At 41.1% G+C, this 16445-nt stretch overlaps 1 protein-coding gene across 2 annotated transcripts; it reads right to left on the reverse strand.

Moving 5' to 3' along the window:
• Window positions 1-4371: 4371 nt before the first annotated feature.
• LOC133735389 (methylthioribose kinase-like) lies at window positions 4372-16445 on the reverse strand. 2 transcript variants are annotated; one of them, XM_062162798.1, is made up of 6 exons: window positions 16169-16445; window positions 15678-15987; window positions 14947-15121; window positions 14581-14782; window positions 6304-6515; window positions 4372-5989 (listed from the first exon to the last, which is right to left on the reverse strand). In XM_062162798.1, the coding sequence occupies exons 1-6, from the start codon at window positions 16352-16354 to the stop codon at window positions 5821-5823; spliced, it is 1254 nt and encodes a 417-aa protein (XP_062018782.1). In that variant the 5' UTR covers window positions 16355-16445; the 3' UTR covers window positions 4372-5820. The 2 variants fall into 2 exon arrangements, with proteins under 2 accessions (XP_062018782.1, XP_062018783.1); XM_062162799.1 differs by having other exon boundaries at window positions 15678-15997; window positions 16169-16376.

Consider the following 16445-nt stretch of genomic DNA (forward strand, 5'->3'; position numbering starts at 1 on the left):
TTGCATTTTGCAGTTAGTTTAAGGGAGGGAATGAAGGAGTTTGTTGCTTGGAGTCGAGGTTTTTCAGTTAGAGTTTACGTAGTTTGGTGTTTGTTTGAATAAGCCCTAGTCTTTAGGGATGTTGTTTCATTTGAATTATTCCAAGTTCTGTTATTCACATAGCTGAGTTAATGCTATCGTGAGCTGCATTTACGCTTTCAGTTAGGGTTGTAGTATGGCTATAAAGCCAAGTTTGTATTTCAATAAAATAACAAGTCATTCATTCTATTTTGTCGAGCATTTGCATAGTTTCATTCAATTGTTCCTAACACTGCCTCTGCTTTCCATCCCGTCTCCCTCTTCTTCTTCTTCTTCTTCTTCTTCTCTTATATTTGTACTATCAAAAAGATGCTTCTCCTTCTCTCTCCGATCAGTCTCGTGATGTGAATTTCCCTCTTCTTCTTTCTGTGCGTGTCTCTCGCAGAAAACCTCTCTCTCCATCTCTCTCTCTCAATCTATGAAAGTCGAATGGAACCATTGTAATAAAGGAACAATGAGGGGCAAAAACCCATTTCGCCAAAACCCCAAAATTCTTCAAGCCAATGAATAATCAGCATTGTCGATCACCAAACAATCTCCACTTGGAGTCTACGAAGTTCAGCACGCTAGCTCTCTCTCTCTCTCTCTCTCTTTATCTCGACTTGCACGGAGAAAAGAAACAAAAGGATCAGCATAGCATATCCCTTTCGTCATCTTTCTCTCTCTTCGCACAGATCAAAGGAGTACCTGTCCTTCTCCAAAGCAAACACGCAGAAGTAAATCAACAGTTCAACACCACTCGGTTCGCACCGTGTCGAATGCCAAGGCTATAAATTATATAAGCTACAGTGCTTTAACCCTCAAATAGTATATAATATATTATCAAATTACTTCGATACAAAATTATTTTGTTGAAAGATACATATAATTTTTTTTTTCTGCACTATCCCCATATCATCCTTTACATCAAAATTAAAATAATGGGCTTGTTTGAGCCCAAAAGTACTTTTGGCAAAATCTTTTAAGGATTAAGCATAGCGGGCCTGTATCAGCGACCCAAACTACATATTCTTGACAAGTATCGTGTGAAGGATGAATAAAGCCCAAGCAATCTAAGCCAACATGGGCCACCCCGAGTAATCATCAAGATTCCCTGCCCACGTGACGTTTGAAGAATACAACGAAGGTTTCCCATGCAATTAAGGGAATATGTTGGGCATACAAGAGCATGCAATCGCCTTTAATTGCAGAGAAGCAGGAATCTATCATCATGATTCTATTAGTGCGCCACTAATATGTAATCCTGATTCCATAAGTGTGCCACCATTGTGGAAGGGCTTGCGAACAGACATTAAAGAAGCATATCCAGCCATTCGCATCCAATAGGCACTCAACTTTGCCTATATTCTAGCATATCCAAGCCAGCAGATAACTATTAATTATCTACCCATCATGATTTGTTTCAAGGCCAACAACTATGGCCTGATGAATCTGCAAAGTAGCCTATATATAGAGGCTACAATGAAGTTACAAGGACCTTCAATCAATCAATTAATCTCTACAGATTATCAAAGTCTTTCCGGAGCAACTTATCCCTCAACATCAGTTAAACCAGTCAAGCTTGGGTCGCGCCCTCGCAACCTCGCGAAGCTAAAGATACGCTTTAGCACCAGACAACACTTCAATCTAAGCCTCCCCAGAGCAACTTGACATCAACGTGTCAGTTAAACCAACGAAGTAAGGGTAATGCCCTTGCAACTCAACGAAGCTAAAGTCATGCTTTAACAAAATTTGTGCTTCTCTCCTACTTCCCAGTGATTGCTCTGCTCAATCTATAACATTGAGTATCAATTTGGTGACGTAAATAGATCAAGCAAAAGTCCTCACTCACGAGGCATAGAGAAGAATCATGTGACGAGGTTGGTGCTATCCTCGTCCACAAGCGTTTGAGAAGAAGTCAGGTCAAGGGACATCCCCGATGACTACACCCTACGGTGTTGGCACGCCCGCGCAATCACTATAGAACCAAAAGAGACTATTGACCAAAACTGGAGCCAAATAGGGCTAATTTTATTTAGGGTCCTTGACTTAAAGCATCAAAATAAGTTAAAATCAACCCACTTACCCCAACAACATATTTTTGTTTCCCCTAACCCAATTTAACAACTAAATGTGAATTTTAGCCTTCGAAAGAGTGTGAAATTAAACCACAGCCACTCATCTCTCTCTCTCTCCCTCTCTTTCTCAAATCCCCTTTCTTTGACTTCCGCCGGCGACATCGATCACTGGCCTCCCGGAAGAGGAACAAGGAGAAGCGGGAACCACTTAAATAGAGGAATGGATTGTATTTCGTCCTTTGTTCTCCATAGCAACTGGGAATCAAAAAGCACCAAATTTGATGACTTATTAAGGGAAAGACGAAATTGACAACACAAACCCTGCAGCCGGTGACATCCTGTCCCTCCCAGGCGACAGTTCAGCAGCAAGACCACCTGAGGCAATTTTCCAGTGAGATTGTTATATCGGAGGTCCAAATTGAATATCAAAGTTGTAAAGTTCCATCGCTGAGCTCCGTTAGGTTCTCGGACTCGGGCTTCTTGGCTTTTGATATGAAACTCTTGGTTCTGATAGATATTGAAGAATTGTAGGGCAAAATACTCATCTTCAACTAGTGCCCATATCTCTCGATTAAGAAAGCATCTAGTATGAGGAAGAAGAAGATAAAGGAAAAGTGGGTTTGCTTTAGTTGATCTAAGGACAAAAGGGCCGGGTATGACTTAATTTTGTGAGAAAAGCGACACCTGAGATATGATTAAGGCCACCGCTGAACAAGTGGCGAGGTTGAAGATGAACAGTGTTAACAGAGCAGCAAAGTTCAGTAACAACAACGGCAGAGGGTTTCTGGGCCCACCTTGGAGCTCAAGTCCATCTCTTCCTTGCGTCCAAAACCAAAGCCCCTTTAGTTTGCATGAATTGTTAATGATTTATATGGTAACTGTCACATCAGGTTCAGCTTTATGCACCATATTCATTTATTGATTGTTGAAATGTTGTTGTTTTAACTCTTAACTTTAGTTTCTTTCAAATCTCAGTTAAACTTCTAGACTAGGGAGAAGCGGGCCATAGATTTGACGCTGAAATATCTTCTCTAAGAGCAGCTTTTACTCAAGGGGTTGTTTTGTGGCATAAATTTGACCATCGTAATGTAACCCAGTGGTTGTTTGGCCTTTGGAGATAATTATTGGGTGTAATAGAGGTTTGTTTAAAGATCTATTGGGGGGAAATAGATGTCTATTAGAGAACAATAAATATTTTAAATTGATGTAATCTCCTCATTTTTTTTCCTTAATCAAAGTTTTATTTGTCTAATTTTAGGGAGAGTGGTTCTCATTCCGGCAACCGAAATGTCTATTAGGGGACACTAAAAGTTTATTGAAGGGAAATACAGGTTTATTGGCGGGGACAATAAACCTCTTCGGCCCCATATGAGATCTCCGACAATCTCTTTGGGAACTTCCGGCGAGATTTCATAAACCTCTATTACCCCCCAATAAAGGTCTATTGGGGGCAATAGAGCTATTGAGAGGCAATAGAGGTTTATTGGGGGGCAATTAATAAACATTTCCGGCGACCTATGAGATCTTCGACGACTTTTTTAGGGACCTCCGGCGAAGTTTTCAGAGAAATCCGGTGGGTGGGGGCCGGTGACCGGATTCCAGCGTCATCCTCTTAATTTTTTTATATTTGATAATAGAAAAGACAAATACAACAAAAAAGTAGGGAGCTTGCCCCGAAGTACATGAAATAAAAAAGAAGGCAAAGAATATAATATAATCCTTCCCATCTTCCAAAGAAACAAAAATATCTATGCAGTACTCTTTGGCTCCTCTTTCAGTTGGAGCTAAAGTTCTTAATGGTAGCACATTAGCTAGCCTGATCTACATTTGTAACTAATTGCACCCTGTTAATTTTTCAATAATGTGGGCGTTTAGGGTGTAGTTTGATAAGATAGTAATCTTGCGGTTTTCCTTTTCCTAGCATTCCTAGCAAAATAATGATCTATTTATACTTCCAGCCATATATCAAAATTTCATATTATGTTTTGTCATACCCACACGGCCAAATCAAGCAAAATAAAATAACAATACATAATCTCAAGAACAAGGTAAAATTTCAGGCATTTCCAAAACATCTACAATGATCGATTGTAGATCCGTTTTAGGGATGAGCATAACTGGAACTTATGTCAGTTGCACAAGGTTATAACTTGGGACGTACGAATTATCATGGTTTACAGTACATCAGCTCTCTTATGCGCGAATGCTTATTTGATGACAATTAGTTCAATCAAGATTAAGATATAAAATGCGCAACTCATTATGGATTAACACTATCTAAAAATTTCAACAATTTGCTTCAACCTCCAATCTCCCTTGCTCCAGAACACACTCTCAAACTCACTAGAGCTGTTGTTTTTGCCAATATGTTCTAAAATAATGTAAAATCTGGCTCAAGACAAGGGAGATGAGGGTGATCAAGTGGAAAAATAAGCACTCACAGATCATAGCAAAGTGAATATATAAAGATTAATTTCAATTTACCCCCTGAAGTTTAGGGGTATTATCATGTCACCCCATGTACTCTCAATTTTAAATTTTTACCCCCCAAGCTTTCCGATTTTAATCTTCCATGTCCAATCTTTGATGCTCCGTCCAATTTGGACGTTAAATCTAATAATATGGCTCATTTTGAGGGCTAAAATGGTCATTTCATGACAGAAGAAAAGAAAAAAAAAACCTTTTCTCCTTCCTCTCTCTCACTTTCGGGGGTTTCTCTCTCCTCTCCAAATCCCTCTCTCTCCCTTCTACTCTGCGTAGCTAGTCCAACGTCCACCACCGCCGGATGTGTATGCATCCACCCCATCTCTCTCAGTCCTTTCTTTGCAATTCAATCTTCCTATCTAAAATTGAAGCCCTAATTTCCCAAAGTGAAAAACCAAATCCTCCCCCCATCTCCCGCGACTTGGCCCGAGTCGACTCGCTCAACACCAAGCTCCAGTTTGCTTTACAAGGGGTGAACATGGCGGATCTGGAGCCCATGCAAACGGAGATCCAATCTGAGGACTTGTCCACTCCGGTTACTTCCAATACCAGCTTCGGAAGTAGCGAGTACTTCACACGCGTCGCCGTCGGCAACCTAGCGAAGCAGTTTTACATAGTGTTGGATACCGGCAGTGACGTCAATTGGCTCCAATGCCAGCCTTGCTCTGACTGTTACAAGCAATCTGACCCTAAACCCGAGTTCACCATCACAGCGCTGCCACAATGGGAGTTCGTGGGTCGATTCCAAGCCGGGTACTGCTGATGGGTTATCCTGATGGTCCGGTTCAGATGAAGGAGATCGAGACTAGCAAAAGAAGAATTGGTCCGGAGGTAATATTAGTTTCAAGGCGGCTTCGGACTAGCTGCGCAGAGCAGGAGAGAGAGAGAGAGAGAGAGAGAGAGAGAGAATGGTTTTTTCTTTTTCTTTTTTTTCTGTCATGAAATGACCATTTTAGCCCTCAAAATGGGCCCCATTATCGGATTTAATGTCCAAATTAGATGGAGCATCAAAGATTAGACACGGAAGATTAAAATCGGAAAGCTTGGGGGGTAAAAATTTAAATTAAGAGTACATGAGTACATGGGGTGACATGGTGATACCCCCAAACTTCAGATAGGTAAACTGAAATTAATCCTATATATAACATAAAAGAGCATGTTTTTATTTGGTATAACAATTGGTATCAACCATCATTAGTCATTACTGGATTTGCTGAACGGCTGAAACAACTTCCTCAATGTTCTGAAATTTTCTCCTCTCCTTAAGAATCAGCTTTGCAAACTCAAGTGCCCGTCGCTCACAGCCCGCCCTCTTGCTAGCATCAGTGATTGATTCAAAATCTTCGACATGTGCCACACCAACAATTCTCCTGCAAATAGTAAAACAAAGTTAAGCAATTAAATCAACAGTTTCCAGAAAGAACTCCAAGATTAGAAATCCTATATATGGTAAAAACATGCATTGTATCCATCTATCTATTAGTCTGTCTTTTCTAGTAAACAATCCTTCAACATGAAAACCTGCCAGAAACTAATAAAGAAACAAATGAAGAAGACTTGAGCTTGAGAGATATTCAACATTATGGGAAGCGCCAGAGCAAAATGTTAAAACTTCTGGAAAAATTACAAAAATAAATAAACCTAAGAAATTGTATGGATGCAGAAAACTGGGGATCTATCTTACCTTATCATTTTCGCAGCACCAAATCCAAGGGTGTCATGAAGCAATTCTTTAATATATTTGTCTTGTACAAGCTGTTGAAGCTCACAGTTGTTATAAATTGCAGGAAGGTACGCGTCACCAGCATCTTTGTTCTCATCCCATAGTGCGATAAATTTTCTGTGGAAAAAGTTCCATGTATTTTGAATTATCTTCAAAATCCAAGCCTTATATGCCTGCACCACAAAGCAAATCTAATATGAGACTCTAAGATCCACACAACAAACGAACAATATGAAATAGCAAGACAAATTATGGGTTAATGATGCAGCACATTATTACATCTAACGTGTTTCTGACAACATCCGGACATCGTAACAAACTAATTGGATAAATTGACCTTAACCAATAACAATAAGCAAAGTTTCTCATCTACCCAAATAACATCCAAAAATCCACAAAGTGTTAAAAGTACAAAGACAGCCCAAATAATGTTCCAAAGTCCAAATACAACAGTGGGAGCTAAGAGCACTCTCACATAGACTATCAAAATGTAAAGGACCAGCTCTACATCTACTCCTATTCAAATGTCAATATTACAAACAACTCATTTTCTGTCTAATTCCAAATGCCAAGTGCATGATTGCTGATAACGAAGACTAAGTTCTGTTATCGAATATTGAAAACGTTCTCTAACCTTTTCTTTTCTTTTCTTTATAAAGTACAAAATTTCTAAACTATGTCAAGACAGTCAGATTTTTGATTTTATTATCTGAAGAGGAAGCCTTCTCCAAAGATTTTAGTTTAATATAGTTTAGTTCTTCAACCTGAACACTCATAGTCCAGAGATGATTCAACAGTGAGATTAATGCTTATGCTCAAACAAGTTGATAAAATGTTCAAGGTAGAACTAAGCAAATGGATTGTACTCCATGATCACATCTCAATATAACTAGTTATGACCATGAACACTATAGAGAACTCTTTAATCATGAATGATAACTCATACAGGGAAGCGATAACTAGATTCTTTTGCATAAACCATAACTGTAATACCCCGAAAAATCCAAATTAAATTCCATGGATTTTTAGAAATGATTTCACGATAGTAGGAGCGAGTACGAAGCTGGAAGAAGTTGTGGAATTAGTTCGAACGATTTTATTTACGAAAACGAACGTTTTTTAGGGGGTAAACAAAGTTGACTTTTTATACATACGGAATTTGGGAAAACTTCCTTCATGAAAGTTGTAGAGCTCGTCGATATGATCTCGTGCATATGTGGAACGCAATATTCGGAGTTCGTATGAATAAGTTATGAATATTTGAAATTTGGGAATTTTCTATAAATAGGGGAAAATTTCTGATTTATTCATTAAGGACGAAAAAATTGAGATTTTGCGGAATAGTCCCCCAGCACCTCCGTTCTCTCTCTTCCTTCGACCCTCAGACCTAGCGGGTTTTCGCCGACCCGACCCGGACGTTTCTCTCTCCTCCGGCATCCTCCGGCCACGACCCGGCCTTCCCCGAGCTCGCCGTCGCACGCACAGCCTCCCTCCGGTGTCGCCTTGCCCCGCCGCTGTCCCTATCCCCGGATCGAAGCCACCCAGCCTCCGATCGGTGACCCGACCGAAAAACCCATTTTCCGGCGTCCCCTCGGCCGATCCTTCCCATTTTCGTGATCTCCTCTTCCCCCTGATCATCCCCATGTAAGTCTTTCATCACGATTTTGAGTGTAGAACACTAGATCAAGGTTTGACTTTTTTGACGTCCCTGATTTAATATGAAATCTGATCGGACGCACAGGATTAATCCGACTTCCAAGCTTGATCTAGGACGATCTAGACCGAATCTCGCTTAGCTCCAGGTATGAAAGTCGATCACCCTTTCATTTTGAACAAGTTTGTAGTTGGTCGCTTTGCCATCGGAGGTGGTTGACCCGGAGTTGACCGCCGCGTTGACCGCCCACTGACCACCGCTTTGTGGCGGCGCGTCAGACCATATTTCGAGTTTTCATTATCTAGGCGATGATCTATGCATCCATACGAGCGTTTTGATATATAACATGGTCATGTTAGAAAAAGTTGATAAATAGTGGATTTACGTTTTTACGTTACTATTTACGGTTTTTACGTTTTATCTTCGGTTTACGATCTGCGAAGATCAGACCATTGGTTTTGCTTCAAATTTAGATATGTTGATCGTATGACTGTCCCGATGACTTTGTGTGGTCACGGGCGAAGATCCGACCGTTGGATCTTCGTATAATTGTAAAACAGTAATTCGGAAGGCGATTCGTGAGAATCTGACCGTCGGATTTTCATATAAAATTATGGAGATATTAGTGAGGGCAATTCAGGAAGATTGGACCGTTGGATCTTCGTGATAATATTGGAGGATGATCCTAAGGGCGATCCGTGAGGATCCGACCGTTGGATCATCATATAATTTCGATCCGACCGTTGGATCATCGTTTAATTTCAATCCGATCGTTGGATCATCGTTTAAGTACGTTTATGAGTTGTTGGCTAAGTTAAGATCATTATTGGATTAGGTGATCGATGGATTGATTTGGTGGACGATTCGGATTGATATATTTGGCTTTTTAGAAGACGCAGCTGGATTAGAGGTGAGTAAACCTCACGTGGTTCATATTACGAACCGAATAAATTTAATTACTTTATTTTTATCGCAATTGTGTGAAAATATTTGTGGAATAAATATTTGTTTTAAATCATATGGACTTGATCAACTACGGTCCATAGGTAAGTAAAATGATTTTATTGTACAAATGAATTTCACGGTTTTTATGCTTGAACTATAGTTGGTATTAGTGGTCATCCCTGAGCGGATGATTACGTATATATATATTTACGTGGAATATATATATTGGTTGATGTGTGATTGGTGTGATGAAATGATTGAGAATGGATTGGATATTATTCAAGCTATTAATCTCGCATTTTAATTGTTGAATAATGAAATGTTGATCATGTGGTGTGAAAGCTATTTTATATGCCCACTTGTGATTATGTGGAAATTATTTTAAGAAATAAAGATTTATCTTGAAATAATATGTCTCTTTATGTGGGTGTACATATACATATATACGATCTATAAATCATAAAGATTGTATTTTGTGAATTTGATTATGTCTGAGAAGTACAGTTGTGAAGCCGGGTGATTCCTACAACCCCGTGCTTAAATGAATTACTGGTAAATGTGTTTTGGTGTTATGAGACGTTAAGCCTGGGCCCTAGTCCCTACAGATAGTGCACTATTATACTCATAGGAAGGAAGTAGCCGACCTTGGGTATACATACTTGGGTATAGTACGTTGGATCCTAGTATGCTGCGGCTTTCCCGTACTTTGGGTATAGTATGTTGGACCCTAGTACGTGGATTTGTGATTTGTTACCAGTCAACCTGGCTTACTCGTGATTTGGGTATAGTACGTTGGACCCTAGCACTTGTATTTATGATTTGTTACTAGTTAATCCGAAAATTCACTAAAAAGAAAAGTGTACTTATATTATTTTGATCAAATATTGGTGATATATTGTTAATATGTGAAGGTGTTAGTGAAAAGAGAATCAAGCATGCTTTGCCTTAATGTTATTTCACATATTAATGTTGCAATATTTGTTGGTTGTGATCAGTCAAATGTTGAGTTTTAAAAGAAAGCATCGAGAATATACTTATATGTTTCTGTGATTTTTGGAGTTACCTTGTGAGTGTGTTGATTGTTTACTTGAGTTATAATAAATATAATTGAATAAATCAACAGTTCTTTCTTGTTTACTCATACGGGCTGTCAAAAGCTCACCGGGTTTTGTGTTGTTGCAACTCCCGGTACACTATTCAAATTGTGTAGCGGGTAGTCTTACAGGTCAGGAGAATCAGGGCAGTGATCGTGCGGTTTAGAGTATTAGTATTAGATTTATAACATTTGTTTTGTGAGGAGAATTGTGCTCTCTTGAGCTTTATAATTTGTTTTGGTGAGAGTGTATTGTAATAAGTAGCTTGAGGATTTGGTTTATGTAATTATCGAGAGGTGTAATGTACAGTTGATTTTGAGAAAAAAATTCTGAGATTATAAACAGGGTATTTGAGGTTCATGCTTCGAATATGAATTACTTAAATTCAGAATTCGGGGTGTGACAATAACTGAATGTGCTCAAGTCTGGTGAGAGTATTTGTACTTGATAGTTTCTATAATTGAAAATGAATTAATAGAATTGCCAGTAGTATATATAACTATCTATTTATCTATCAAGGAATATAACACCAAAATGAAAATTAAACTAAAGTGGCTATGCCACACCCCTATTCTCTCTCTCCACGAGAGAACCCTAAAACCCGGCGGCTTCCCGATCTGAGCAATCATTCTCGTCCGGTGGCGCTCGGACGTATGGGCTGGCCTCTGTCCTCGCTGTCGTCGTGGGGTCTGCTGCCGGACGGGTAGTCATGGATATTGCTCTTGTTCCATCAGATGGAGTTTTGCTCGAGGCTGCTTGGCGGTTCTGGCTGGGATGGTGAGCGGCGGTTGTCGTGCTAACAGGTCCGGCGATCGAACCTTGATGACGGCGTCATTGGTCTGAACTCGGTGGTGGTGGGAGATGAGTTCCTGGATCGGGGTTTGGTTTTTTCTCTGTGGTAGCGTGGGTTGAGGCGGCGTGGTCTGTGCAGTTTGGGTCGTAGGCGGTGGGCGCTAGTGGCGACGCAGGTTATGGCAGAGCAGATTGAAGCGGGCGCAGGTCGTGGCGGTGTGCGGCGGACGGAGCAAGGTCGGGCTGGTTAGTACGACGGGGATGTGGAAGTGGGTGGACTGGACCGGATCTGGCTGAATGGACCTTGGGTGGACTTTGCTTTGGTGGGCTTTGAGTTTCTGGGTTGGGGTTTCTACCCTAGTCCAATAGCTTCTAATTTTGGGCTAGGGTTTAGGCTCTTGGCCCAAACCTATGTTTTTAGCTTTTGTCTAATTACAATAAGTTTCTTGTATTAGGAACCTAACGAGTGTAGTTTGACTTGTCTATTCGCTATGTTTTTCCATAGCTTATAGGCTCGCTTTTAAAGTAAGCAATAAGTTCAAATATAGTTGGTCTATCCTATGTACTTGTACATACCTCCAACAATATGGAGTATTTACTACATCACCAAGCATAAGTAACACCCATTTTGGGACACCCACGAGACATGGCAAGGCCCAACCGCGACATCCATCTTGTAGCCCTATGTTCAAGCTACGCAACGGTATCCGGAAGTCGCAAATCCGTCGCCGGGAAGCCACCTTTCCGGCCTTGCAAAGTTGCCCTCACAAACTAGGCTTTCTACACTAGAATAGTTATCTTTGCTTGTCCCACATCGAAAACCATGTAAAGGAAGAGCACTCCTTCACCTATAAAAGGAATACCTCTTCCCACTTAAACACCAACCCATTACATACTTTGTAATCCCTTCGGGCCGCAAGGCCCGAACACACTAATTAAACATTCAAGTGGACGTAGTTTCCCGCTAAGGGGGGAGATGAACCACTATACATCTCGTGTCACTCTCTCTCTCTCTCTCTCTCTAAAGCTAACTAGAGATCCCACGGATCACTAACGTTAACATTGGCGCCGTCTGTGGGAAGCCAACAAAAAGGCTTCGTCACCTACCACGAGCTTCGACCCGAAAGTGTCGAGTCAACGCTCGTTCAACATCAAATTAGGGCCGGTCAACGCCCGACGGAGTTGGTCAACACCCGGCGGAGTCGGTCAACGCCCGTCAACATTTGGTCAACGCGGAACAAGGCTTGGTCAACGCTTGTCAAAGAAGAGTCAATGCTGGACCTACAAAAAAAAAAAAAAAAAAAATATTTGGCGCTAACTACTCTGGACACCTAGAAAACTTCTCTGGGCATCCAAGCACCAAACTGCAATCATCATCAGCGGCTCCGCTCCGCCAGCCCAGGCTAGCGCAAGCATGCCAGCACGCCAGCGGCAGGTGCCCTCATCAGCGCCACCACAGCACAAGCTCCGCACCGCCAGCAACCCATACCGCTAGTGTTCAAATTGCAGGGTCTGACTCCAAACATTGACGTTAATATAGCAAGCAGGCCTAGCGGTTCGCTCGTCACCCAGCACCTATCGCTCATCACCTAGCGATTCTTGACTCTCGCCTGTCGCCGACAAACTTCAAGCATCAGTTTCAGCACCAACAGCCCAGCCCTAGCGGCTAATGATCCGCCACGCGTATCCAGCGGCTAACGCTCCGCCAAGCTTGTCCAGAGGTCCAAGTCTGGCCAAGACTCCACCGGCCAAGTGCTCCGCTCCGCTGGACTGTTCACCGCTGGCATCTTCACCGGTAAAGGTCGGCATCTTCCTCCGCTGGACGTCCACTGGACATCCGCCGCTAGCTATCCACCTCCGCTGGACGTCCTCCGCCGGACAACCTCTGCTGGACATCCTCTGCTAGCCAACCTCCGCTGGCCATCCACCGCTGGACAGCCTCCGCTGGCCACCCTCTGCTGGACATCCTCCGCTGGCCAACCAGAGCGATGGAGCGTCATGCTTGGAACAACTCCAACATGATTCGGCTACTTACATCAATTTCAACTTCAACTCGCTCCAAATCGGCATAAGATAAGTAACTATGTCTTATCTCTTACGCTCTTGCAATTAGAGCATTTGCCATGACTATACATGTCTCCATGACCCTTAAGCATGCCTACAAAATGTTATTAGCAACTTTATTACAAGTACATGCTATACACATATGCCATGCTACTACTTAATTGCAACTCAATTAAATAAATATGTGACATTCATCTAGAAGCTTGTGACACTTACGACTTAGTTAAAACATGCTCGGATAAATGATTTGCTCAGGTTACGACTCGCTTGGGTACCGAGTATGGCCACGACTTGCGCTTGGGCCACGCCTCGCATGCTCGCACAGCGCCTACACACTCAACTACACCCAACTTGCTCGATCATGTCCAATATGTTTTACTTAAGCCCCAAGTTCACAAACGCTTCATACTATGTCACCGGGACTACTCCCACGAAATTACTTTGGACACCCATTACACTTGCCACTATCTATTGTGCGTGTTATATGGCCATAAGATCCACATATACAACTACCAATATTTTACATGTTCATACACATTAATGGAATATTGAATTCTTCTACCATTTGTTGCTCACTACAAATCGAATTCTTTTCGCATTCCATTAATACGAACAATAACCAATGCAACAAGCATTCTACATATGCCTATTTTTTGTCTTTGTTGTGCAGGTTAACGAGTCCCTTCTTGCTTACGGAGTTCGGGGACTTGTAGGGGCTCCGTACCGCCCGGTTACTTATGCTTGGTGACATCATGTGTATAACTCCCCAAACACGAAGCTCCTCTTACTTGGGGACTTCGGGGACTTGTACATACCTCCAACAATATGGAGTATTTACTACATCACCAAGCATAAGTAACACCCACTTTGGGACACCCACGAGACATGGCAAGGCCCAACCGCGACATCCATCTTGTAGCCCTATGTTCAAGCTACGCAACGGTATCCGGAAGTCACAAATCCGTCGCCAGGAAGCAACCTTTCCGGCCTTGCAAAGTTGCCCTCACAAACTATGCTTTCTGCACTAAAATAGTTATCTTTGCTTGTCCCACATCGAAAACCATGTAAAGGAAGAGCACTCCTTCACCTATAAAAGGAATGCCTCCTCCCACTTAAACACCATCCCATTACATACTTTGTAATCCCTTTGGGCCGCAAGGCCCGAACACATTAGTTAAACATTCAAGTTGACGTAGTTTCCCGCTAAGGCGGGTGAACCACTATACATCTTGTGTCACTCTCTCTCTCACTCTCTCTCTCTCTCTCTCTCTCTCTCTAAAGCTAACTAGAGATCCCATGGATCACTAACGTTAACAGTACTACTGTGGCTCCTCCACGAAACCTTGCTCTGGCCATTGTTATGTGTCAGCGGGTGAGTATGTAATGACCTTCTTGACATGCGCTATTATAAATGGAATTACCATTATTCAAAAAAAAAAAATGAAATATAACACCAACAAAATATATATATATATATATATATATATATATATATATATATATATTAAATAGTATGCAAAATATAGATACCAAACTGCAAAAAACTCGTAACATCTAAATACTTGAAATAATACCTACAAAGAAAAAGATAGCTGAAAATAACAAGGAATATGATCAACACTGAAATAAAAATAAATAAATAAATAAAACTAAGGAATAATGACAAAGAGACAATCGACAACCACATACTTTTCGATCATTTTGTTCATCAGCATGCCCATCTTGTGCAAAGAAAGCCAAAATCAAGTTTCCCAGAAAAGCTCCAGTATCAAAACCTATTGGTCCGTAAAATGCAAATTCTGGATCTATAACTTGAGTTGAATCAGGAGTCACCATTACAGAACCAGTGTGAAGATCTCCATGTATTAGGGCTTGGGCTCTCTCACAAAACCTAAAGAAAAAGCAACTTGATCAGTCATAAAACTTGATGCCAGTCAAAGCCATGAGCTACTAGAAGATATTTCTACAAACAGCTGTGCTACAAGGGGGACCAATGGCAACTTCATCATTCCTATGAGATTCGACAATGATACTAAGATGAGATGGTTTCATTACAAAGATTTCAACTCAGCAACTTCAAGCTTCAAAGCATTGTCCTCTCGCACAGCCTTAGCATCAGAATCAAGATAAGGAGAACTCCAGTGGTTATATTCAGATACTTTGTAAGGGTCAGAGAAAACAACTTGCTCGGTGTGCCTGCATAACTCCACATTTCCACAAAATTCAGCAACTGCAGAAAGTGCACATGCAGATGAGTTAATAAGAAATATAAGGTTAACTTCATTTTTCTAAAAAAAAAAAAAAAAGGAATTCCTCGTGAGGGAAAATTCAGAATAAAGTCCATGGTTAGCAGAAACAGTTTCCATATCTTAAAAAGAACTAAGCTAAATTCAATTGAAAACTAATACTCGACTGATACTAATTTTAATAAGAGGAATGCCCCAATGTTGTTAAGACAATAACAGATCAATGATGATTGTAAAGAGACTACCTATATGATTCTAACACAATTAAAATCACCTCTACTACGTTGCAATGTTCAATTTTTAACCTAACAGTACTTGAAAAGACCCGGACCCATGAATGCCCCAACATGTTTAGTAACTACACAACCTATTTTTTGGTCTAACACTGTGGAGACCATGTGCATAACTTTTCACCCCTAATTAAACAAGTCAAACATTACATTGTTTGTATGAATGTGGAAGCACCTGAACATGATGCATTCTATTAATGAAGCACAAGACATGTAACCAAAGAATACAAAATCAAACAACATAGCATACCAGCTTTCCTGTGGTCGGTAGTATTATGATAAAGGAGAGAAGTGTAGAACAGAGTCCTTGCCATATAGTCTGACATGTGGTCAGCAAGCAAAGGGTACTCCATTCCAGCAATCAGTCCCTTTCGCAGTATAATATGGGGAGGTTCCAAATAGCGCATGCCAATCAAAGACATGGTCCGATCAAAATGATAAACTTCAGGCACATGATCAGGACTCAAACGACCATGCTCTCTCAGTGCCAATGTCTCAAAATAAGCTCTTTCCTTTGTCTTCGGCCATGACTCACCTATACAACGTATGTATGGAAGAGCCTGCAAAACCCTAACAACACATTTCAGAACATTAAAGCTCAATACTTTTTATCCAAATCAAAGTCTCTCACATGTTGGGACACAATCAGAAAATTATCAACTCACAAAGAGCCTGCACTAACCTAATACCATTGCATGATTTTCATCATAGAACATCAAAGCTTATCAGAAAAACCATAACCTGCTTGATGACAAAAGAGCCATGAGAACCAACGACGATGAAGACGAAATTGAGATTGCCATCGCCGACTTCTTTGATGGTCAAGTTGTCGAGGTGGTCTTTGAGCTTGGAAGAGAGGGAAGGTGTGGCCTTTATGTAGTCTAGGAGCAACTTGTCGTTCAGTTGCTGGTACTCGGAGAAGGCCATGTTGCCACGATGAAGATGATGACTGAGATGGAGTTGAGTGGTTTAAGAAGAATAAAAGAGTGAAGAGGATTGAATAACGTTAACGTTAACG

This window comes from Rosa rugosa, chromosome 3 (genome assembly GCF_958449725.1).
Source record: "Rosa rugosa chromosome 3, drRosRugo1.1, whole genome shotgun sequence".
NCBI classification, from domain to species: Eukaryota; Viridiplantae; Streptophyta; class Magnoliopsida; order Rosales; family Rosaceae; genus Rosa; species Rosa rugosa.